Raw genomic sequence first — 27037 nt, 5'->3', positions numbered from 1 at the left:
TTTGAATTTATTATACTCTTCGAAATACTTTGATGTGTTTTCCCTGGAACAAGTGGAGGTTTTTTGTTTTGTTAATTCTAATTTTTTGCTTTAGAGTATTTGATCTTGCATTCGAAGGTCTAAACCTGACATTTTATCCTGCAATTACTATACCTTATTAGATCGTGGCATTTTCAAACACTAATTATTTTATTCCACATAGAAGTTAGCTAGCTAGCCAGAAATATTAGAACGTGGCGTAATGTTATTCGTATTACGTGCATAAGTAAGACGGTAAGATAATTAGTAGCAAATAAATTAGACAAATAAAAAGAAGAAAAAAAGATTTCTTTGTATCCACAATTTTTGCTCATGGGATAGGAAGGAAGAACCACCTTCTTTCCCGATCGATATACAAAAACATTTGGGCGCAAAACTTTCTTCGTGAAAAAAGCTCATCCATGTTAATATAGGATTGTTTTTCATTATGCTTTTACTATGAAAAAAAAAAAATCTATCATTTTCTAAAAATAAATTTATTTTTAGTACGATCCGGCTTCACTGCAACTTTTAGGGGATAGTTTGTGTAATTTTCCCTAAACAATATTCATGAAAATTTTCCAGGGCGAGAGGTGCAACCCAAAAATAGTGTCTAAAGTAACCCACATAGTAATATTTCCTTTCACGTTGATACATCTAACAAATAGAAAACCGTTATATCCAATGAAATGAAGAGTACTCTATTCTTCTTATTTATAGTAATCAAACAGGGGAACTCGAAATTACAACGGCAAGAGTAACTTTTATCAAATGCTACCTATGATTCATCATCCCTTGCCTCGACCTTCATGAAATCAAGGTACGATTTTCCATCAAGTTTTCGTGCAAAAAAGTCCTGTAAATATTTGTGCACAGAAACTCTTCGGAAAATGGGAGGATTATGTGGTCCAATGAGGCTGTGTGCAGGTCCTAACTCGGACTCAAGGTTGATGTTATAGAATGTCGCAACGGAGAGCCGTTCTTCATTTGAGTTTACAGTTGCTCTATGCTCAATGCTTCTATAGACACCATTGCTCACTATCTGCCAAGTCAAATAACACATTTTTTCTCAATTAAGTACTTTCATGAAAATTCAGAAGTGTTAAATACGCAAACCATGATGCGTGATACTGTGAATCAAAACCAAACTAAACCAATAACTTGCACACAAAAACTACAATTATCACTATGTCTCAACCCTTTTGAGAAATAAATTACTCAGTAAAAAGTTGTTATTTACCTCCATCATATCGCCAATATTGACAATCAAAGCATTTGGGAGGGGCTTTATAGGCACCCAAATATCGTCTTTTCTGACTTGGAGACCTTCCGTTTCACTGAGCTGGAAGAGGATGGTGAGGGCATCCGCATCAGAATGAGGGCTTAAGCCAATTGCCCTGTCTGGTTCAGGACAAGGCGGATAATAATTCATCCTCATTGACTGCATACCATCACTGAATAGATCTCGCATTTCTTTTTCATCCATCTTTAAAGCCTTGGCCAATTGACATACGATGATCATTGATAGGTTCTTGATTTCTTTTGAGTATGCTTCCATGATGTCCCTGCATTTCAAACACCCCATCAATTTCTTGACTTTTCTGATACAAAAGAAAGACAAGTAAGGGGGTTGAGTAAGTATGTCCTGAGAGAGAGTAAGAAGATGGGCACCTGAGCTTCGAGGGCAACTTCTGAAACAAGTCCACTTTGCGGATATGAGGAGGAAGAGTTATTATGCCAAACATGTCACTCCAATCAAGCTTCTGCTCCTCCGATACAACGAATGCATTCCCAAAACCTTCAAAGCTGTCTTTCTGTTGCCATAGTTTCTTCTTTTCTTCCATGGGAAGTTTCAACAATTCAGTAACCTCTCTCTTGAAGTCCTCCAATAACGAAGGTGTCACTCCATGGTTTATAACCTAACATTAAACAATATGTTAGTTAATTTCTCAAACAGTCATTCAACTAAATAAGTCATTTTCAATGCAAATAAAATGAATTTGTAACAAACACACCGGAATTATTAAACAAAATTACGAAGAAAATGAAACCTGTAGGAAACCCCATTGTTGGCAAGCAAAGTGAAGCTTTTGAAGCTCAGAATCCATGAAATCCCCTGATATCAACTTCTGAAGATCGATAATTGGAACTGATGCTGCGGCGGAAATGACCGGAGATTCCTGTTCTGAGCGGACATACCTGGACGGAATATTAGTTAGGTGTTGTTTGGCAAGCTCTTGAACACTTGGAACTAACAGAGATTTTCCAAAGTTCATTTTTTCCGGCGTTGACTCCATTTGCTCACTCAATGAAAACGAACAGCCAAATCCAACTATCCAAGACCAATAGAATCCTTTTGTTTAGGTGTAGATTCCCTCTTTTTCTCGGGAACCCCGGCGATTGCCACGGGTAAATACAATAGCCCACAAATGAAATATGTAAATGCACCAGCTAAGCATGGCTGGCGGGACGAACTCAACTAAAAAGATATTAATAGAAAATAAATCTCCGGTGTCCCTTACACTCAAACACATTTACTTAATTTTATATATATATGTATAGTTTATATTACTTTATCTTAGTTGTCATCATCAGCTAGGCAATACTAGTAGAACAAAAAACATAGAGTTAGGCATGAAGATTATTCCTAATGTAAGTACGCAATCTGTTTCATGTTAATTTACATTGTTTCCACTAGTACAAATTTTATTATTTACAAGTATTCATCAAATGTATTTACTAATCAAAATTTTACAATAAATGCAGTTTTTTTCCCCATCAAATTAACATTTTAAACCCCCTGTCACATATAATGAAACAAAGCATCTTCTGGGTAATTACAGTGAAAATTTAGAATTACAACTCCAAGACCACCAAAATGTGTTGTGCCTTAAATTGGTGAAAAATATTATTATGTTGCACAATTGCCGTTGGAACTAAATTAGACTGAATATACCCTAAATATATGTGGGTAGGTCCACAACAACACCCCCACATTAGTGTTCAAATTATGCTTCATTGGGTTCTACGAGAAATATAGGCATATATTAAGAGACATAATTAGACCAAACTGAAGAACAAATGTTATATATTTGAAGGACATTTTTCAGCCTATTTACTCATTATCATGTTCGCTGCATCTACCTAAATGAATTTTCACACTAAGGGGCAGTAGAATTATAATACACCTGGGATTATTTTTCTGAATGCTTGGTTTATTATGAGTAACAAACCCCTACCAGTTGGTATATACCACAAACTGGAAAAAAAAAAAAAATCAGATATATGCAGTTATTACATTAACTCTCCTATGAAACTGGATTAAGGGTGAGATAAAAACTGGTGCATATACACAAGGAGAAGCAGGCTAGTATAAACAAGAAACGTTTCACAAAAATGCGCTCTTATTACAAGATCTCTCCATCTTCCCAATCTCCACCACTCAATATTGCATCTTCATCTTCATCATCATATAAGTAGTCCTCTTTGATGCATAAGCCAAGCCTTTCCAGAGGGTTCTCCCCCAATATGATTGTGAATCCATCTCCATTACCACTCAAATTTTCAGCTTCTGAACAGCATTTACATAGTTTCTCTAGATCTCTTAGTATCTTCAGATTGTCTTCAAATTCAACTGTTCTTTCCATCTGTTCATGCAGCAATCAGAATGTCAGACAGGGATAAAGAAAAGGAAGCTGCCAGTTATCCTAATCGCGGGGGGGGGGGGGGGGGGTGTTCTCTTCATTTGTTATTCCTCCCTCCTCCTCTTTGCTTTTTGAAAGGAGTGTAGCGGTTGGAGAGGGAGGTGCTCTTAACAGAGGGGATGAGCAAGGAGAGTTTTGATGCGGGAACAGTATGCAGTTTCAACAATAAGCACAAACCTTTTGAAGAGCAATCCGAGCAGCTTCCCGTTGTCTCTCCCGCTGCAACTTTAAATCAGCCTCTGCCTTCCTTCGAGAGGCAACTTCAGCAGCTTTAAGTTCTGCCTCAATGCGGGCTTTCTCTGCACACAACCAAGGTTCTGTCAGAGAAACAGCATGCATCCAAATAAAGGAAATCATGTACAGTAAACTTGAACTGCAATAATACAGATATGTACTGCTCATTATCTCTCAAAATATAAGATTTATCAACTCATATAATGACACCAAAAGAGATTGTGAGAAATATATACGAAAAATATTATTGAATTGTGTATCTAAATAGTTACATTGAGACCCTATTTATAGACACTACATTGGAATCCTTTTCCAACTAGGATTCCTATTCTTATTCCTATTCCTATTCCTATTCTTATTTCTATTCTAAGTAGGAAATACTTATTTCTATTCTAACACTCCCCCTCAAGCTGATGCATACAAATCATATGTACCTAGCTTGTTACAGATGTAATTAATACGAGGACATGTGAGGGACTTGGTGAAGATATCTGCAAGCTGATCATTTGACTTCACAAATTTCGTAACAATATCTCCCGAGAGTATCTTTTCTCTGACAAAGTGACAGTCAATCTCAATGTGCTTAGTCCTTTCATGAAACACTGGATTTGATGCGATATGAAGAGCCGCTTGATTATCACACACAAGTTCCATCTTATCAACTTTGCCAAATTTTAGTTCTCCCAGCAACTGTTTGATCCAAACTAGCTCACAAGTTGCTGTCGCCATTGCTCGATATTCTGATTCTGCACTAGATCGAGCAACCACATTCTGTTTCTTGCTCTTCCACGACACCAAATTACCTCCTACTAAAACACAATATCCGGATGTCGAACGTCTGTCAGAGGGTGATCCTGCCCAATCAGCGTCTGTATATCCAATGATATGCTCATGGCCTTGATCCTCAAAGAGTAGTCCTTTACCGGGAGCTGACTTTATATATCGCAGAATACGAACAACTGCTTCCCAATGACTATCACAAGGGGAAGTCATAAACTGACTTACAACACTCACAGGAAAAGAGATGTCAGGTCTAGTCACTGTGAGATAATTCAACTTTCCAACAAGTCGTCTATACCTTTCAGGATTACTAAGTGGCTCCCCCTGTCCTGGAAGAAGTTTAACATTCGGATCCATAGGAGTGTCAACAGGTCTACATCCCATCATCCCTGTCTCCTCAAGAATGTCTAAGGCATACTTGCGCTGAGAAATAACAATACCTGATCTAGACTGAGCAACCTCAATACCTAGAAAATACTTCAATCTGCCAAGGTCTTTAGTTTGGAAGTGCTTAAAGAGATGTTGCTTCAAATCGGTGATACCATCTTGATCATTACCGGTGATAACAATATCATCAACGTAAACAACCAAATAGATACATCGACTTGGTGCAGAATGCCGATAAAACACAGAGTGATCAGCTCCACTACGAGTCATGCCAAACTCCTGAATTACTGTGCTGAACTTCCCGAACCAAGCTCGAGGAGACTGTTTTAGACCATAGAGTGACCTGCGCAATCGACATACAAGGCTACTAGACTCCCCCTGAGCAACAAAACCAGGTGGTTGCTCCATATAGACTTCTTCCTCAAGATCACCATGCAGAAAAGCATTCTTAATGTCCAACTGATGAAGAGGCCAATGACGAACGGCAGCCATAGATAGAAAAAGACGAACAGATGCAATTTTAGCCACAGGAGCGAAAGTGTCACTATAATCTAGCCCAAATATCTGAGTATACCCTTTGGCAACAAGGCGAGCCTTAAGTCGATCAACCTGACCGTCTGGACCAATTTTGACTGCATAAACCCAACGACAACCAACAGTAGATTTACCTGCAGGAAGGGAGACAAGCTCCCAAGTACCACTCTTATGTAAAGCAGACATCTCATCAACCATAGCCTGCCTCCATCCAGAATGAGAAAGTGCTTCACCTGTAGTCTTAGGAATGGAAATAGAGGACAAAGACGACACAAATGCATAATGGGGTGATGATAGACGATGATAACTTAAGAAGGTATAATGTGGGTTAGTATTTCGAGTGGATCGTATACCTTTTGAAGTGCAAGCGGTTGGCTAGGAGGAGGCAAGTCCGCAGTAGGAGCAGGGTCTGGCGCATGACATGAATCATCTGGGACTAGGGTTGGACGTGGACGGCGATGATAAGTTAGTAGTGGTGGCACTACAACTGGAGATGTAGAAGTAACCGTAGATTCCACAAAGGTTGGCACAGGTAAAACCTGAGGTATGGGTAAGACCATAGAGACATCAGGATGATCAGAAGATGTATAGTAAGGCTGAGACTCAAAAAATGTAACATCAGCAGACATAAGGTATCGATGAAGATCATGTGAATAACAACGATACCCTTTTTGGACTCGAGAGTAACCAAGAAAGACACATTTGAGGGCACGAGGAGCTAATTTATCTTTTCCTGGGGCTAAGTTATGAACGAAGCATGTGCTCCCAAAGACACGAGGAGGGATAGGATAGAGATGTGACTGAGGAAACAGTATGGAATGGGGAACCTGATTCTGAATAGAAGAAGAGGGCATTCTATTTATCAAATAACAAGACGTAAGAACTGCATCTCCCCAAAAACGCAGTGGAACATTGGATTCAAGGAGAAGAGTACGAGCGGTCTCAATAAGATGCCGATTTTTTCTTTCAGCTACACCATTTTGTTGAGGGGTGTATGGACAAGTAGTCTGGTGAATAATGCCTTGGTGAGTCATAAACTCCCGAAATTGGGAGGATAAGTATTCTAAGGCATTATCACTACGAAAAGTACGAATAGAAACACCAAACTGATTTTGTATTTCAGCAAAGAAACTTTTGAAAATAGAAAATAACTCAGAACGATCTTTCATTAAGAAAACCCAAGTACATTTTGAATAATCATCAATGAAACTAACAAAATAACGAAATCCTAAGGTGGAACTGACTCTACTAGGACCCCAAATATCAGAATGAACTAATGAAAAAATAGACTCTGAACGACCCTCAGTACTACGAGAAAACGTAGCACGAGTGTGTTTCCCAAGTTGACACGACTCACAATCTAATGTGGATAAACTAGACAAACTAGGCACCATCTTTTGCAGTTTGGATAGACTCGGATGTCCCAAACGTTTGTGAATTAAATCTGGGGAATCTGTAACGGAGCATGCTGCTAAGGAATTTGAAGAGGTAAGATAGTAAAGGCCTTGTGATTCATGTCCTGTTCCAATCATCTGTCCCGTACTGCGGTCCTGCATGAGAAAAAAATCATCGAAAAAAGTTATGCTACAATGTAGGGCTTTCGTCAAACGACTAACAGATGCTAGATTAAAAGGAGAACCAGGGACATAAAGAACAGAGTCTAGGGTGACAGAAGATAGGGGTTTGGCTTTTCCAACCCCTTTTGGTTTGGTTTGGATCCCATTGGCTAAAGTAATAGCTGGAAGAGATTGTGAATAAACAATATCGGATAAAAGTGATTTATTACCAGAGATATGATCAGAAGCCCCAGAGTCCATGACCCATGTTCCAAGAGTACTAGATTGCGACACACAAGCAAGAGAATTACCCGCAACAGAGACATCAGGTTGTGCAACCGAAACTACTTGTGGAGACGTTTGCTTATTTGCACGATACTGAAGGAACTCATCATATTCTGTCTGAGCAATATGAGCATTATTGGATGGTTGATTAGGTTGAGCACCATATGCTACTGGTGGAGATGTCTGTTTACTTGCGCGATTTCGAAGGAACTCATTATATTCCTTTAGAACAATAGGATCATAACTGGGTGGTGGACCATGCAAAATATAACATATATCACGAGTGTGTCCAGGCTTATGACAATGACTACACTTGGATCGAGGTTTCCCAAAACGCCCTCCTCCTCGCCGATTCTCCATAGATTGATATGTACGCTTTTCAAAGGTTTGAGATGCAAGAATAGATGAGTCAACAGTGGGTGATGAAACTACCTTGTGACTGGGAGGTGCCGCAAGACGAAGGAGACGAGAGAATAATTCATCGATTGTAGGAACTGTAGGGCTAGCTAAAATCTGATCACGTACAGAATCATGATCAGGAGGAAGTCCAGCAAGAGTAAGAACTAGAAACAATGTTTGTCTGTGTTCTTGTTGTTTTTCCACATTCGTAGTAACTGGCATTAATGTGTCAAATTCCTCCATGACTGCCTGTACCTGTCCTAAGTAAGTAGACATATCGGATTCTTGTTTCTTTAAGTTGGTCAATCGAGATATCACATCATAGAATCGAGATATGTCATTAGTGTATAAAGCACGAGCCTTTTCCCAAACTGTATAACACGTCTGGAATGGGCGAAACAAGGGCATCAACTTGAAATCAATAGAACGCCATAGGAGACTACATAATTGAGCATCTACTTTCTCCCATTGTGCTTTGGCTTTTGCATCTTCCTCACTAGTCTTTGCCTTTACATCTACCTCATAAGCCTTGTTCGTTAAGTGATCTTGGACACCTTGACCCTTGCACCACAACTCAACCGAGGAAGCCCAAGATAAATAGTTTGAACTTCCCAATAAAAGTTCTGAAGTGATTATAGGGCTAGAACTTCCAATCCCCATATTTTTGGAACCAAAAACATCACACCCAAAAGACATTATGCTAAATTTGTCTCGGAAAATTCAAATCTCGACTGAACTCTAATTCCGGCGATCGGATCTGGTCAAAAACAGTATGGGCCTGGTCGGATTGGCTGGACGACCCCAACTGTCAAAAAAATCTCAAAAAAATATGATCAGAAAAGCCCTCACGCGCCGGCGCGTGAGACAGATCTCGCCGGAAACTGCCACCTCCGATAGGCGCGTGAGAGCGCGTGGGGTGGTGTTTTCCGGTGGTTTTGGCTGGGGTTTGGTCGCGGGGGCTTTCCGAGCCTCGTGGTGGTGTTGGTTTTCGCACAACACCCACAGAAAGAAAAAAGTATAACAAAATCAGACCCAACAGTCACCGGAAATTGACATAGACATACGGTGACTTGTTTGTTCTCACCAATGCTCTGATACCATGTGAGAAATATATACGAAAAATATTATTGAATTGTGTATCTAAATAGTTACATTGAGACCCTATTTATAGACACTACATTGGAATCCTTTTCCAACTAGGATTCCTATTCTTATTCCTATTCCTATTCCTATTCTTATTTCTATTCTAAGTAGGAAATACTTATTTCTATTCTAACAGAGATAAAACGAAAAGAGGCCGTCGACTACTAAAGCCTCTCAACACATAGATTTAATCCAAATGCCCCACGAAAGTTTTGATTCTTTAAGTTTGGTTTCCGATGGAGAAATTAAAATCTCCAACTTTTTGGTTCAACTCGAGATTTTTCCAATAAAAAACAAAAGTGAAACCAAAATAGCTTCCAACAAGTATTTTTCTATTTCTGTTTACATTTAATTATCTTACGTTCTTAGAAAGTTAATATTCTGCAACTTCACTTAAGCTTCACATAGCTTCTTTATGAGTTCCAGTCTTTCTACTTCCTCACTTTTGCAACTAAAGCACTACATATTTGGTCTGGAAGCATGTGACTTGGGCAAAAGATATCTTAAAGTATCGTTGGATAATATCTACTTTATTTATTTGCCATCGTATCAAGCATCAAGATTTTTCAGTTGTTTGTTATGCTGTAATTTTTGAGTGAAAATAAGCACTCTGATGCTCTATTGTTTCAGATTAGTCAAGCTGAGAGTTCTTGAACAAACATTAATTTAAAACTACTTTTGTTAACAAGTTTGCATGATAAATATTCTCTTTCATCACAGTTCTCTCTTTTGGCAGAAAAAACATGCTTAAATCTAAGTTCATGATCTAGATTAGTTTGTAGTTACTAATGTCCAACATATATACCTGTGTAGCATGTTCAGAGTTTGTAATATACGTTATCTCACTAAATATCATGACTAATTACGAGCAAAGGCAAAACAACTCCAAAACCCGAAAAGGAATATCGAACCAACCAGAACTTATTTTAGTTTGAATTAGATTTTATTATTTATCAAACTGAAAACTGACCAATTAAATCCAAACAATACAATACCAAACCGAAACTTGTATTTTTGGCTCAAATATAGTTTAGATCTTTGTAAATTCAGCTACATTGCATCTTTTTAATCCAGGGCACTCCAGAGAGTCCATGGCAGGCCTTAAAAAGGTGACAGTGCCTAAAAAGTAAGTTCTCCTTCTATCTTTTATATAATTTTGTTTTGTTTTTATAACCATCCTTGCATTCTTCTATTTTTTCTGCATCAATATTGATAACTAGCCAGATAGAGATATTCCACAAATGCCAAGTGTGTTTAAATTCTTGAGTTCATTATCCCCGTTTATTTGAGCTACTACTGTAATAAATCAATCAATCAATACAACATAAACGATCAAACCTTCGAGCTGCTGCTTTTCCAGTTGTGCTCTTTCCAGTTGCATTCTATGCAAATCAGCCTTATCACACTGATTCAGCAGACAAAACAGATGTGACAAACCAAACCAAATTAAAATAATGTATGCCACAAGTGTTCTAAGAGGAAAAGGCAAGGCATTACATCAACTGGAAGCGATTTCTGTTTCGCTTTGATGATGGTGTCAGCAAATCGACTCTTTAGCATTGCAGCACGTAGCGCTTTGGTCGGGGAAAGATCAATGTTCATAAGAGGATCCCAACCTATTGTCAGAAAACAGTCATCAGCAGAAATTAAGAATTAAGTTCATTGGCCTTTTGGATACCCAAAAAAATTAGAAAGTGTGCAAACACATACTCACCTTCACCATATTGAACAGCGGAAGCACATGTAGATCTACCTGGACTAGAACATGGATTTTCTTCATGAAGGTTACCTCGACCACCTTCATATTATCGGAGGCAGCTTGTCAATAAAGAACATTAAAAATCTTTTGATGCATGCTATTGAACAAATATAAGAAAGTTTTGCAATCACCATGAGAGTTCAAATCAGTTCGACATGGAACTGATGCCAAGGAGTTTGTCACTTCTCTATCCTGAAAATGTATACAAGGTGTCAAGTTGCAAGGAAAAGAATGAGGAACGCCATAAATCTACTCAAACATATTTTAAACATCAAGACACCCACCCTTTTAACAACACCAAAATGATCTTGATCTAGCTTTCTTGTTGTTAGAAAATCTGATTCGCAAAGAGAAGTACAAGTTGTTTATTAGCAATTGACGATTTGGAGTTCCAATGAAGTTAACCAAAGAAGAGGGGCAGAACAAACTTACTCCTAGGAAGAGCATGGGTATCAACACCTTGAAGGTGGCAAGCAACAATGTTTGCTTGTCGCTTTGTTTTGACAGAGCAAATAGAACTTGTGCTACTATCTGTGCCCAAAAAGACACATCCCCAATCAGCCCCTGGAAAAGATCCATAAAAGGAGAAATTTTATACTCGCCCTTATCGTACCTTTAGGGACCGGCTCCATGGATGACAGACACCCACCACTTTGTTTCACGCTAGCGGGCTCTGCCTGTAGAAAAGAGCATCAATTAGATAACATTATTTTAGTTCCAAAAACAAAAAACAAACAGATCTCTTTAAAGTTTCCTTCGCAGTACACAGCAATTATTGTTCTAGTTGAAGTTCAATATATATGACTAATTACCTTTTCTGTAGTTAAATTGGAATACGCTCTAACCACCCTCTTTAACTCCAATAGTGTGTCATCATCATACTTTTCCAGGTCCAGGTTAACCATCTCTTCTTTAAGACCCATCAACCCAAACTTTTGGAGAGCATTCTGCATGTTCTTAATAACATTTCCCCTAAGTAAATCAACAAGTTCTTTCTTCAGCTTTTGCTTCTCCTCCAAAGGCATTGGCCTCTTGTTCAGACCATTAGCACATGGTGCAGATTTCTTAAAGAAAGTCTCCCTTGAATTCTTAGAGTGATTTTCTTTACCACTTGAAACACAATCCTGACTGATTTTTTTGCTCTCAGCTTTCCACTTACCTTCCAACGACTTCCATCTCTGATTAAAAATATTGTCTAACCTCTTAGCCATGAGGTGAAAATCATTATTAGGAGGATTATACTTCATAGCATTTGCAAACGTCAACCTCACATCAGCAGCAAATTCATCAACATCGAAGTACAGATTGCCATCCAATTTAGCTTTGACTGTTCCCAAATCCATTGGTTTTCTAATTATAGTGAAGTAGTCAGGAATGTTATATTGGATTGGATCCACTGGTAGAAGGAAGGGCCACCCACTAGGATGAACCATCAGGACTTTCAGAATGTTAACGCATTGTTGCTTTACACTCCGATCCATTTTCCGCCTTTTCTCTCTTCCATTGTCGATCACCAACGGAGGTTCACGTTTCTTAGAGTCGGGCGGCATAGGTAGTTTCACCTTTATACTCATCTCAGAGCTTCCCCTAGGTTCAGTCCGCATCCCCTTGGAAGATATTTTTATTTTCAGCTTCTTCGTCACTATACTATCACCAATATTCATGGTGGGCAACTCCAGGAGATGAAGAGAACTGTTCACCTTTGGAGATTGAGCATTAACCATTGAAAATACAGACCCTGGAAAATATAGAATAACAAAAGGGGAGTTAAATGGGAACCAGACAGCAACTTTGATACAAGTATAAAACTTACATAAAAGATGCAACATTTAGCCAGGCCAAAGATATGATTTAAAAAAACAAATAACCTCCTAATCAGGATGCTAAGATATCAAGACTAAATTTACCTCTAGGGAGTCACCAAAATCCCATCCTTCTCAAATCCCACGAGCGTAGAGAGAAAGACAATAAAGCAAAGTAATTGTTATACTCCAATTCTCCTAGAAACAGGGACTTGAAACTTACATACGCTCTTAGTTAATGGAACTATACTTCCTTGTTCGTGCTCTTCAACATGAATTCGATTAACAAGAAGCAATTTTAGAGGATTCCAATGAGATGAGATGAGATGAATTTCAACCAATAATTAAGCACCCAGTACCCATAAGACTCACTCAAACCCCACCCCACCCCACCCCACCCCACCCCACCAGTTATCAATTTCTTTCCCCAAAAAAAGAGCATCATCATTATTTTTCCCCAAACCACAAAGAGGAAAACAAAATAACGAATTGTAAAAAAAAAAAACCATAATCCACCCTCCCCCAAATCACACAGAGACAGAGAGAACAGAACCCCAGCGTGGAATTAAATCAATCAATAGCCAACTTTAACTAAAAAGAAACCCCACAATTCAACTTTCCATAAACCCCACAAAGAAAATCAACAAAATTCAACCCAAACACTAACTTCCCTATAACACAAAAACGACCTTGATCAAACTTTTCTCCAACAACACAAAGAGAGAATCAACGAACGATGATTTACAACAAAAACAGAAAATAAAGAACACCCACAATTTCTTACACAATAATTCACATAAAGAAACAGACTTTACACTAAATTACCTGAAATTCAACTCCAAAAAAACCCTCAAGCCAAGCCGCTCTTCTGTAAAACCTCCAATTTCTTAAGAACAGAACAGAAAAGAGAGCAAAAGGGCTCCGAGAGCCCTCTCCCTGACGCCGCAGACAAGTGTGCTGGTGTAGAAGAAATAACTGCTAAGAGTAAAGGAGCACGATAGAGAGAGAAAAGCGACTCTTGCAGAGGTTTTAGGGTTTATATTTTATATCGATATTTTTCCTAGTTTTATTCTATCTAGTATATGCCGTCTTTGATCAAAAGTAAATGACCCTTTTAACCCTCTGAAGAAATTGTTGGATTAATATCTGTTTTTTCCCTTGTTTGTTTTGCTTGAACCTCAAGTGTTGGTTTAATACTAACTATTGACTGTATTTTTTACCTTTTATTCACATCATAAATAATCTTTCTTCTACGTTTATGACTAGAACTAGAATATTCTGTTTTCTTTTATCACTACACGGGGTTTAATTTTAGTTATTTTTTTGTCTTAATTTATGTGACATAGAAAGAGTTTAAGTGTCAATAAAATTTTAATATGATTTTTAAATATTTTAAGTTGAAATTATTGTGTTTTATAGTATTTTTTTACACAGTTTTTAAATAATAATATGCTACTCCCCTTATGCAATATAGTTTTTTTTATGTAACTTTTAAATAATATATGTTACTCCCTTTATCCCAATATATATGCACAGATAGAATTTCAATAGTAAATCAAATGTTGTTAATTACTGAAATTTACAATACTTTTTAGGTAGTTTCCAAATTAAATAATAAATGTTACCTTTTTTTATCTCATTTTATGTAATCGATAGATTAATTTCAAGAATCAGTAAAAAAAATTATATATTTTTTAAAATATTTTAAGTTGTCAATTATCATGATTTATAGTACATTTTTATATAATTTTTAAATATATTACAAAATTAAAAACTAAAAAGAAACAAATTAGATAAAAAAACAAAAAAAAAAATATTAAAAAAATTACAGAAATACTTCAGTGCTCAATTGAGCACTTTGACGTCACTATAGTATAGTAAAAATATAATGATATCAAAATAATTCTATAAAGTAATGATGTCAATGTTATAAGTAATTTTTGTTAGAATTCAACTTAGATGAGCTGTATTTTTATTTTATTTTTACTATATATCATGCTCTTTCAAAACTTAGATGGGTTGTATTTTTTATTTTGTTTTTACTATATATCATGCTCTTTGAAGTGAAAAAAAATAGTAATAGATTTATGGACAAAATCTCTCTCTTGTAGATGAGGAAGATATATAAATCTATCTTCTAAGTGCATCAATATCTACTTTTAAGGTTGTTGCTTAACTAATAACTAGTATACGTGTCCGTGCGTTGCGTGGATGTTTAAATTAAAAATAAGTGATAAAATTTACTATGTACTTTGTAGTGTATTATTAATACACAATTTAATACTTATATTATTAAAATTGAAATATTATGTTTATAGTTATAATTAGCTACATTTTTTGGTTTTTAAATATGTTTTGTTGAAATTTTAATAAATATAATATTAATTTTTTTGTTTATTTTAGTTTGATTAAAAAAACAATTACTTTATGTGTTTTTACATGTTTGATCTATTATTTTTAATTATGGTTAATTGAAATAATATTATATCCTTGTTAGTAAGTTTTAAAATCTAACTTTCACATGAAATGATTAAATATCAAATTGTAGGCACGATATTCAAATTTTTAAATTTTATCTTTCTATTTTTGTAAAACTCATATATCGATTACATGATATTTTCTAAAGATCATCTAAATATAGTAATATTTTATTACTAAATAATGTTTACATTTTCAAATCAATTTCATAAAACACATTGCATAGAAAAGTTATATAAAAAGGTTAATCCTATAAGATGTAGTTGTTATTGAAAGAAAAAATCATTAAAAAGAGAGGCAAATCAGTGAGGAAAAAAGTTATTGTATATGTATTTTTCACAATTTACAATCAAATATAATTTGTAGTTACATTATCAGTTATATTTTTCAAATTTATTAATTTTATTGTCTAACATATATTCTAACAATTGACATATTTTCATAAATCAAGTATAAAGAAGCATGGAATTTTTTAACATACTTTAAATAAAAATTACATATCAAAAAAATATTCATAAGTTTTTGTACTTTCATATATGAATTTTCAATCAAAAGAATCACAAATTAAAATTGAAAGACATAACTAAAGAAAACTAATAAATTTCATCACCCCATAACCAAAAAGAACATTCATCATGTTTTTATCTACATAATCCAACTATTTTACAATGAATCTCCTTCACTAATGGAGGAGTAACATGTCTTACTTTGATATTAAAAATTAAAAATAGTCATAAATCAAACATTACAAAAATTAAAAACACAACTATTTTTATTTATGTATAACATAAATAGAAAAAATAAGGCCAAACACGATTTATTTTTTTAAAAAAAAACAAATTTACATTCCTAAATTTTAGGCCTACAAATATTCTAAAATGAAAAAGATAAATATGAATTGTAGAAGAATCTATCGTATATGAGAGCAGTTATTTCAGCCACATATTTAAACATAGGTAGTTAATTATTATTTTTGTTCCTCTTTTGATTTTATCTTCTTCTTTTTCTTTGTTTAAAATTGAAAAATATCCTTTTCCTTTTAAAAGATTTTTAGATTTAAAATACTTAGGTTTTAATATTTTTAAAAAGACTCCATCGTGTGTATGTGGAGTAATTAATTTAGCTATGTATTTAAATATAGTTAGTTAGCATTTTTTTTGTAACTGTTATGATTTTATCTTATTCATTTTTTGTTTAAATTAAAAAGTATCCCTATCTTCTAAAATATTTTTAGTTTTTAGTTTCATATTTAAAATATATTTTGTTAATTAAATATAAATTATGTGTTAAAAGACTCCATTAGTTATTTTAGCCACATATAATATTTTATTTTTCCTTTTCTAATTTATCTTCTTCTTTTTATATAGAATTAAAGAGTAGTCTTATCCTTCAAAAATATCTTCCAATTTTAAATATTTTTTATTTTTAATTTCAGAAATTTAAATTGATATTTTGAATTCAATATTTTCAAATATTTATGGTAAATCTCAGATGAAAAAAGAGCACTTCTCTTTCTCTATTTTAAAAAAATATTATCTATAAAATATTTATTATTTTTAATGTTACCTTTAAAATATTTAAAATTCAAAATATTTTTACTATTTTAAAAATTAAAAATATTTATGTGTTGTTTACGGTAAAGTTTATTATTCAAATCATGCGTATTGTAAATTGTTGAAATCTTTGGAAAATTATGTGTAGTGGCAAGTATGTATGACAATAAGAGATCTTCCTTTGTTATAATTCTCTATGTCATTAACTGTGAAATTCACACAATATTGAGCAAAAACTATCCATTTGTTAATGGAGAGATTTATATAATCATTGATACAACCAAATATCATATTAGGTGCATGAAAGTGAAATGGAACATATCACTTCCATTGTCATAAATATAAATTACCATTAAAATATTTTTTTAATCAATGTCGGTTTTTTAAATAGTTTTATTAATTAGATATAAATTTTGTTTTAAAAGACCTCATCATGAGTGGAGTATTTATTATAGCCACATATTTATAACTAGTTAGTTAATATTTTATTATTCCTTTTCTGATTTTATATTCTTCTTCTTCTTTTTTTGTTTAAGATTAAAAAGTATTTTTTATCTTTTAAATAGATATATTCAGTTTTAAATATTTCATATTTTAAATTAATAATTTAATTCAATATAATAATGATTCAATTTTATGATAAATCTCAGATAAAAAAAGAACTTACCTATAAATCCCTTATTGTGGATTCATTTTAATATTCATAAAATATAAAAATAAAAATAAAATATAATAATGATTCAATTTCTATCTCCCGAATATCAACGATAATTCATAAGCCATAAATTTTGCTTAAATGAATTATTTTATTGCAAATTGCAATGTTAATGACATAAATCAAACATTCAATATAAAAATAAATGACATATTTTTCCTCCTTTGTAAATCATCTGCAATGAAATGAGAAAAAATACGAAAGAAAGTTCATAAGCCATAAATTATGCTTAAAATGAATTAATTTAATCAATTTGGTTCAATTTTTGGTTCAAATAAAATATATCTAAGATCTCCATATACAACATATTTTCTTGATAAAAAAAGAAAACAAAAAAGAAATAAATATTTTAAAAACTGGTCAATATTGTCAATCTTACACTATTGGCTTGGCAATAAGTAAATGGAAGTTGATCTTTGAAGATTAGGTTGAACTAAAGTTTCATCATAATGGCCTGAAATGCAGAAATTGGCATGATCATCCGGCTCCCAACAAACAATAAGGCTTTGGATTTTTGTTTTACAGATTTTTGATGAATTGGTTTAAAAAGGTGTGGATGATGTAGTTTAAGTAGTATTTTTTTTTAAAGATGTGGGTTAGGAAGTTTAGACCTTTTTAAAGGGATAAGATTAGTTAATATTTGAAATTGATTATTTAATGGATGTGGGTTCTTTTCATTTTAATTTTTTTGGATTGGAAGTTTTTTCTTTATATTATTAATTATTAACTAAGGTGTGTTATATGGATATAATTTAATATAAAATTGAAAAAAAAAAAACAACAACCCCATTTAACGTAACCAGATCCACAATTTTAACTTATTTTTATAATTTTTTTTGATAATCAGTTTTTAAGTTTTTATTTTTTGATTATGAATTTAAAATAAATTTATATAAAAATAAAAAAGAAACTACCCCAATAAAAAAAAAAAAAACCACTCATTTCACCTACGAATATCCACAATTTTTAACCTTTTTTTTTTTTAATAATCAGTTTTTAAATAAAAATTTAGTTGGTTACTTCTTTTTTTTTTGTTAATTTTTAAATACAAATTTTAATTTTTTTAAAAAAATTGCTGAATTTTTGTGGTGCTGACACGTGACACTTTTTTCTTCTCCTATTATATATAGATAGATATCTGCTTTATAATTCACTTTAGGAAAAAATATCTGCTTTATAATTCACTCTAGGGAAAAGGTCTGTCACTTGATTTTGTGTTCAAAAGTGTGGTCTTATGAAGGCCACATATCATACATTTTCACCTCATGTTTATTATGACATGCAAAGATAAAAATTCAAACATCTTTTATTGAGGTATATATAAAAATTGTTTTTACAACTTTCAACTATGTACATCTAAAAATTTTCAGGTATGTTTGCACCTCAACCATGTGGCTGAAATATATGTAAAAATAGATTGGAATTTCAAATATGTGCATCTGAGTTTTTTTTTTTTAATAAAAAAGTTGTTCTTCGAATTTCAACAATCCAACACCCATATATACTCTACATAAATTCAAATTTAAAACACAAGTTTCATATATCATAAAGAACAAAACACAATCATTGAGTTATCAAAAACCACACGAACCTAACAAACTAATTTAACACCCTTTTCATCGTTATGTAACAATGAATTTAACAATACAATACAATAAAATTATATTTAAAGTATCGACACAATTCAATAGATAGATAACAAACATCGAAACAAGAGTGTTAGCTCATAATCATGGGCTGCTGTACTTATAATTTGGGGAAAATCTGTATACATCAATCCAATGAATACATAAACTTGCTGAGAGTTATCATCTCAGCAACTGAAACAATAGATGCTCAATATTAATTTGAGCACACAACAAATGATAAATAACTTTGATTTCCCATAAATGATATACTATATACTACCCTTCACCACTTTTAACACATACCAAATTCTTCCCTGGAAAAAAAAGAAAAAGCAAAAGAAAATTCTAACCTTCTCAAATTCTCAACACAAGAAAAAAGAATCAGTGAAAAGAAGAAAAGAGATAAAAGTTTTGTGCCATTTCTTAATGATAGTTCCAGCTATAGTCTTGTGTTTCATGCATAAGAGTCCAAGAGAGGTGCTCTTGGCTCCTCTCCTGAATTGCTATATCTATAGTAGAGTACCAGTTGTATGACACCAAGAACTCCTCCGATCCCATTTGGTATCTGATTACATTCAGAAGAACATATTCGTTAGAAAGCAAAACATAACAATGATGCAATGATACAAGCCTTGGCACGCTTTCAAGGTCGGATTGGTGCAATCATTCAAGGGACATTTCTTGCTTTCTGGTGTTCATTGTTTTTCTGGAGGGTGGGTGAAAAGGTAAAATATAAATAGCAATTGAAGCAACTATCTATGCACTAGCACATCGGCCAATGCAATAGGAAGTAAAAGCAGTTAATCAGAAAGCTGCCAACAGAACACTGGGCATTTTCCACATGGTATAGAACATCAATTTAACCAATTTCCAGCTCTCATGGTCTTTTTTTAGTTAAAATTCACTAGAATAAATTTTCATCTTTCATAAATAGGTGGTGCAGAAGAAACTTTGAAGTTAATACTTTCTCAGATTTATCTTCAGAAACAATGAGAATAATTTTGAACATACAACAAAATTTTAACAACACATTAGTCGACTTAAGTAGGACAGAAAAGGAAGTAAAAGAAAGGAATCAGCCTGCAGAATGCAATATTTACTTACAGAGATGAATGGATCATTCTTGAACATTCCGTAGGCAAAGAAAGAAAGGCTCATGAGAAAAGTCGCAAGGGATAGATAAAATGGCATGTACTCCACGCTCTTTGTTTTGATCACCAAATTCTGCCCCAAAAAATTGTTTCTTAAACCAATTAGTCTGAGAAATGGAGTGTTTATCATCTTAGGTGATAGTACTTTGTTCGTGAAAACTTACAATAATGAATAGTGGAGAAGCAAACATGCAAATGAGAGAAAAGACTGATAAATATCCAACGAAAGTTTGCCGACTGGCAGGCTCAAATAGATATAGGCTGATGACAACTATAGCAGCAAATACAGCAAAAACGCCAAGCACCAACCCCAGCATTTTCAACTGCATTGAACGTGTAATGATATAAGCACAAGATCAGTTTGCATCAGAAACTTTAGCAATATTTTGTATGTAAGAACCAATAATTACCTTCTTGGACCCCTCTGCATGAATAATGAAGATGGTAATATATACTAGCTGGAACACTGCTCCAATTGAATTGACAGTGAAAACCAATATAATACCAGGAGATACAATTGGTGTCCCATACCAGAGGCATATTAAGCAATTCAAGAGCGCATATATATAAGGTAATCCAGAAAACTGTTCTGTAGACTTGCTTCTAATGATTCTTCTGAATGTTGGTCTGAAAAAAGAGGGGATACAATCAACTTATATGAATCACTTACTATTCATTGTCACTGTTCAGAGATTTTGGATACTTACATTGGTGACACAAATAAGACGAATGCAAAGAGATTCCCTGCATTACACATAAACCAAATATTTGGTTAGTAAGTGTAAGAAACTTCCCAATTTGGCTGATTCTTTAGGAATATTATAGTGTTATGCTTGTTAGATTGGATAAAACCTTCATTCTTGGATGGATTTAGTCTGTTGGATAAAAGGGAAGGAACGAGAAGGACAAGAGAAGAAATGATTAGTAAGAACATAAAAGGAGAAGTATAATACTACACACACCACCCTGATTAGATAGGAATAAAAAATAGTTGTGTATTCTTACTCCTTCCTTTCTGTTCCGTTACAAGATCACTGGTTATCTTCTTCCTTACCTTAAATTCCAAATTTCTTCTAACCAATCAAACCATGAGGATGACTTCAAAAGGTGAAAATTAGAAGATTAACATCTTGGTAGCTTCTCTATGCCAATAATTGGGAACTTTTGAAGTCAAACACTCTAAAACTAAAATCTTAATTAAGGAGAAATGAGTCTGACTATTAGAGACTAACTAATTGGATCTTCATTAATATGATGCCACTCCAATTTAGCTATTGCCCTAAATACTATCCTTAACTAACATAACAAAAATGGACTTAATGATATCTTTGAATCTAATGATTAAAGTGGAAAACCCCCAACTCTAGCTCATCAGATTGACAACAAAAGCATTAGCCAACAGTGAACATGTCTATCAAGGTCAAACAACAACTAAGATTTTTCCTAGCATTCCTCCATCTTTAGAGTCCATATCAAGGGGCCAAGAGCTACTACAGTATCCAGAAAAATTGATGGCATATTTTGCCAAAAAAGAAAGAAAGAAAGAACACAGCAACTCTTTCAATACAACTTTATACAACCAAAATAGAAGTAAATAATGAAAAGTAACCAACTTTCTAAACAAACAATCCCCATTAAGCACAACAGACAAATGGGGTTTTAACATAGACCAAAAAGATGTAACCTTTACAAATAAATAATGCAAAGCAGACAGAAATCAACCAAAAAAAATGAAAAAAGAAGAAAGTTCAAGATTCTGCAGAACTTATAGTAATGAGATCCAATAGTTACTTTACATATCAACCACAAAACTTTCTTCTCTTTCAAAAAAGTAAAAATAGAATAAAAAATTGAGTAGAACACCATAGCAGCATATCAGAAACAGAAACAGAAACAAAAACAAGAAAATCATTGAATTGGGGGTGAGAAGAAGAAATAGTACCTGCAATCCCAGCTGCAAAACTGCAAATTGAGTATAATCCACCTACAACTAACATTCTTTCTTTGTTCAAATAACCTCAATTTTTTTTAAAACATATAACAAAAGAAAATCTCAGTTCTTATTGAAGCTGAGAGGAAATATGTCGTGTGCTAGAAGTTACAGCATTAGAGGTGTAAATGGTTATGGATGCAAGGACAAATTCATATAATTACATCAACAATTATTATTTCCTATTGGTAGGGCCAGTTGGAGAACACCTTTTCCAATCTGTGACAGCGCTTATAAATTGATTAATTCGTAATAAGAATATGCCTAAATTGATTACGGGTCAATCATATTCTACTGCTTCTTATCTAAATAAAATCAAAGATAAACAAATTGAAACATCAAATCAATAACGAGTAGTGAATGTTTCCTCTTGAGATATAAAAAAAGAACTATTTTTGACTAATCAAAGACGGCGGTAATTCAGAATTAGCCAGCCCAGGTTTGAAGTTGAAAATGTTAATCTTGAAATATATACATATATATTTTTCCACAAATAGAAATAATTTTAACCAAAAAATAGTGGATTTTGTCATACTTATGCCTTTTATATTGAACTCGCTACTGAATTAAACCAAAGGTTGTGTATTGGTCAATTCAGTTTGATTTTAAAATTTATGGATTTGACTTATTGACCATCAATTTGTAGATATGATAAACTGCTATAGACCCTTAAGGTATAATTTAATAATAATAAAAAAATTGTTATTCAAACGGCCAAATCAATTAATCTTTTTTTTTTCTTTTATAAAGGAAGGGGAATGGGAAGGGATTTACAATGTGGAAAATCGAACTCTCATCAATAAGATGAGAATTCAAGAAGCCAACTAACTGGCTAGAGAAAAGGCTCAAAATAGTCTTTTATCTTTGGGTTAAGACTCAAAGTCATCATTGAGTTTTCACATAGAGCATTAATAGTCCCTCATGTTTGCAGTATTGGTGCACTTTTGGTCTTCCTTCAAAATTTTGCCTATTTTTTAACACTGATTTTATTCAAAATCTATGTATGGAATGTTTAATCGTCATTTTATATATTTAGTAGAAATAATAACTCCATGTGAGAGATTGTGAGAAGAAAAAACACATTGTTTTGTTTAGTAGAAATTGTATTGCAAGTAAAGTCGAGAGGTTCATCACGACGATTTCACATGCGATAGTATAAATTTTTCTTTTCTTGCAATGTCATATGTTAAAATGTTCTTAGTTTAGCTGCAATAATCTTTATACTGAACAGAACAAGGTGTTCTTCTTCTCACCTTCTCTCACATAGATTTATTATTTCTACTAAATATATAAAAAGACGATGGGATATTCCTTATATAAAATTATGAACAAAATTAATGTTTAAAAATAGGCAAAAGTTTAGGGGAGGATCAAAAGTGCACTAATATTGCAAACATGAGGGATTATTAGTGCTTCATGTGAAAATTTAAGGATGACTTTGAGTCTTAACCCAAAGATGAGGGACTATTTTGGGCCTTCTCTCAACTGGCTACTAAGATTTCCCACTAAACCAATAAATCATTATTAATAAATCAATATTTTTTTTCGATTCAAATTATTGATTTTGGTTCAATTTTGAATAGACATCACTTCTCTTGCTCGTTAAGGCTAAACATATTGATCATTAATTAAGAAACAATAAAATAAATAAATTGTTTCACAAGTTCCGTTTTTAAATAACAATTCAACTTTTGAGATATTAATTACTCCTTTCGTTTTAATTTGATTGCTTTTTATTTTGACATTTCAGGAAGTTTTAAAAAAAGTAAATAAGAATTTTAAATTTTATGATTTTAGACTAAAGATATATAGAATGCACCAAAATATCATATAATTTTGTGATTTTAAATAGCCACGTAAAAATTGTAATTAAAAAATTCTAAAAGAAAATTATTTATAAAAATGGACTTAAAAGAATATAATTTGAAATAGAGGGAGTGCATATGATTTTTTTACTCACATTCTTAGGAAATATGATAATGGAACAGATCTTGATAAGTCTTATTCTTTATAAATTTAGAGGTGTTAAATCAAATTAAGATTGTACCTGTGGATATGCACCTATTATTGCAAATACTGATATTTTTAGTGAATATTACGAGTAATTAGGTGGCCTGTCTCTGTCTGCCACTTCAAATTTGCCACATGAATCATGAAGCACATGGATGGGTCCTGTTTTACTACAGTAAGTCTATTCAGTTATTCTCTATCACTTTTTCTAAGTAAGTATGAAAAATGTGCTTTATTGATATTCCAACTACTACAAATCTTTTCTTTTATTACCTATATATATATATATATATATATGTTGATTAAGACTCTAGTCGCATCATTCTTAAAAATGCATTATTTTTTTAAGAATCTGACACAGTGCAATATTAGTTATTACTATCCTAATTAGTGTGAATTTTTTTATTTTGAGCGAGATATAACCAATGAAAAAAAATTGTATGAGAATCCATTAGATTTTTGACACATGGATTGTGGATTCAGTTTGACATTTAAAGCTATAAAATAAAATAAATTAAAAGGAGAGAAATATGGGGTCCATGCCTAATACTATTAAATAAATTAATAAAATATTGAATTAAAAGTGAATTGCGGGGCTCAATCACTCTTTTCAGTCTTTTCTTCTTCTTCTTCTTCTCGAACATAAAACTCCTTCTAAATTAAAAAGAAAGTTCCATTCATTTTCAGCAAATTAATTTCAATAAAAAATCGTAGATGCATGTTCAACTATTGAAATTAAACATGTAATTTTCTTGAAGATTGGTGTTTCAACTATTTGGGATCTTATCAATGTCAAAGAAAAAAGTTGATAGCGTTAATGACACTCAAGAAAATTGAAAAGTTGATGTTCAGATCTTGATTCTTCCCCTCTAAATCTTGCTAAATCACTTTGATCTTCCTCTGCAATTTTCATTTGTCCATATTTTCCAGATATGATTTTTTGTTAGCATAGATTTTCAACCTTTAAGAAGATAGTGGGTTATAAAGATCGTCTATAAATGCTCTGATTTAATTGATAATTGATATGAATGCATATGCTGTTGCTTTTATTTTATTATTATTTTTAATAGAATTTGGTGTGGATCCAACATTTTTCTTTTAATTTTCGGTCAAACTTTATATTCTCTCTTCTTTTGATTTATTTTACAACTTTAAATATAAAATTGGATCCACAATCCACGTGTTAAAAAGCTAATGGATCCTCATACAACTTTTGTTGGTTGTACCTGACTCAAAATAAAAAAATTCTAACTAGTGTAATAACACGACCTAAAATTTTAAAATAGCAGCACCACTTGAGGGATTGGATGCAAAAATAATGTATGAGCCAAAATCATTCTTGATTGCCTCCTGAGGTTCCATCCCCAGCTTAAGGCCAAGTACAGTAGCAGCTAATCAACATTCAACAACCCGCGGTTATTATAGTTCATCACGGATGTAACTGCTTTTTGTGATTCAGCTAATGAATGCATATCACAGAAGGGAGTTGTACATCATGAGTTGCACGTATAGGATTGAAATCAATCGAAACCAGATCGTGCCATAACAGAGATGGCTTGATCCATTACTCCACCCGATTGATTACCGATATGCCTTTCACATTCACATGTAAGTAGAGAGTCATTTCTTTCTTGGGCATGTTAACACTGACTGAAGCCATTATAGCAATAGTGGAAGCACAAACAAATGCTGCAGAGTTCGAAAGTCCAGACCCTGTTGGAACTATACCATCAACAATAACATCAAATCTAACATCGATCGATCTCATTCATCTTGGCATACTCATAGAAACCTTTGTACCCACAAATTAAAGAATGATCCCGTTTATGATTCTTCAGATCAATCTCCTGTACAGGATCAACAGGCTAAGTGCACAAGGAGTATTTGTCACTTATTATCAGGATGTTTGTGAATAGCCACAATTGTGTCTTGCTGAATTGCCCATAGGCAAAACATGTTAAAGTAGGTCACAGACACAACTCACACCCCAAAAGCTAGCTCAAACGGAGGAGGATTGCTCAAAACTTATAACGAGTTCACCCATCTCATTAACCACCAATGTGAGACTTTTGTCATTCTTTAACAAAATAGAGTAGCCCTCATAGTCTATATGTTCTCCAATTAAGTTCACTCTTTCTGGAGATCGAGCATATATATATTAGGGTTTGGCCAAATAAGTCTAGGAACTTGCATTTCAAATTCTTGAATCCAAGTTCAGCTTCTTCAAGGTGTGATCCATTACTATAAACTGGCTCAAGATTAGAGAAGATTGGAATTGCTAATTCCTCGTGTCTAGGCATTAAATTTTGGTTGTTTCCCTAATGAAATATGATAAAAGAAGAATATAGTGAAAACTAAAAGAGAAATTAAGTATATATAGAGTTGAGATGAGTGTAGTTTTTTCCAGTGGGAATGGGAATATGAACTCAAAAAAAGGAAAGAAGATTTCGTCAAGTGGGAAAGAGTGCGACGGATATCCGATTTTGCGACTCCTAAATTCTATATGATTCCAATCCTTTTTTGACTTTGTTTTGGAGTTTCCTTTTGGCTTAAGTCATATGTGATCCCTTAAAGTTGTTCGCATATTTCATTTAAACACCTCAACTATAGGTTGTGCTTATTCAACAACTCAATTTCTATTGGACACAAAATGTTGACATGGCAAAAAACGTATGATTCACTCTCTTTAAGCGCGTAAAGCTATCAAATTGTTTTTTTTCTTTTTTTTTCTAACTTATACAACTAAAGTAATTTTTTTTAAAAATAATTAACAAAAATAAAGAAGAAGAAGAAGAAGAAAGAAGAGTCGTCTTCTTCCCCATCCCAATATTCCCTTTCCTACAACTATTTTCAATTTCTCATCCACCACGTAGCTAAATATCAAAAAGTCCGTGGCTATACACTTTAGCCA

The 27037-nt window shown here is 33.3% G+C and overlaps 3 protein-coding genes and 1 pseudogene across 3 annotated transcripts; all 4 read right to left on the bottom strand.

Annotated features, from left to right (window-relative positions):
* Window positions 1-796: 796 nt before the first annotated feature.
* On the bottom strand, window positions 797-2315 carry LOC125836118 (protein SRG1-like). Its single transcript, XM_049515202.1, has 4 exons — window positions 2070-2315; window positions 1690-1937; window positions 1259-1583; window positions 797-1060 (listed from the first exon to the last, which is right to left on the bottom strand). Exons 1-4 carry the CDS (start codon window positions 2313-2315, stop codon window positions 797-799), a joined length of 1083 nt encoding a protein of 360 aa, XP_049371159.1.
* A 970-nt stretch (window positions 2316-3285) lies between these two features.
* Window positions 3286-13621, bottom strand: LOC125836224 (transcription factor GTE12-like). The gene is made up of 11 exons (XM_049515340.1): window positions 13427-13621; window positions 11612-12537; window positions 11413-11476; window positions 11232-11330; window positions 11084-11136; window positions 10931-10991; window positions 10755-10838; window positions 10538-10656; window positions 10379-10445; window positions 3900-4021; window positions 3286-3665 (listed from the first exon to the last, which is right to left on the bottom strand). Exons 2-11 carry the CDS (start codon window positions 12521-12523, stop codon window positions 3426-3428), a joined length of 1821 nt encoding a protein of 606 aa, XP_049371297.1. The 5' UTR covers window positions 12524-12537; window positions 13427-13621; the 3' UTR covers window positions 3286-3425.
* A 5455-nt stretch (window positions 13622-19076) lies between these two features.
* Window positions 19077-22221, bottom strand: LOC125836222 (bidirectional sugar transporter SWEET2a-like). Its single transcript, XM_049515339.1, has 6 exons — window positions 22069-22221; window positions 20834-20870; window positions 20537-20753; window positions 20291-20449; window positions 20080-20199; window positions 19077-19540 (listed from the first exon to the last, which is right to left on the bottom strand). Exons 1-6 carry the CDS (start codon window positions 22121-22123, stop codon window positions 19430-19432), a joined length of 699 nt encoding a protein of 232 aa, XP_049371296.1. The 5' UTR covers window positions 22124-22221; the 3' UTR covers window positions 19077-19429.
* Window positions 22222-25395: 3174 nt separating this feature from the next.
* On the bottom strand, window positions 25396-26426 carry LOC125836350 (galactokinase-like; annotated as a pseudogene).
* Window positions 26427-27037: the final 611 nt, after the last annotated feature.

This window comes from Solanum verrucosum, unplaced genomic scaffold, assembly GCF_900185275.1.
Source record: "Solanum verrucosum unplaced genomic scaffold, falcon-dt-bn FXZP01000278.1, whole genome shotgun sequence".
NCBI classification, from domain to species: Eukaryota; Viridiplantae; Streptophyta; class Magnoliopsida; order Solanales; family Solanaceae; genus Solanum; species Solanum verrucosum.
Note: the sequence above shows the minus strand (reverse complement) of the source record. Positions and strands in the feature narration are given on the sequence as shown.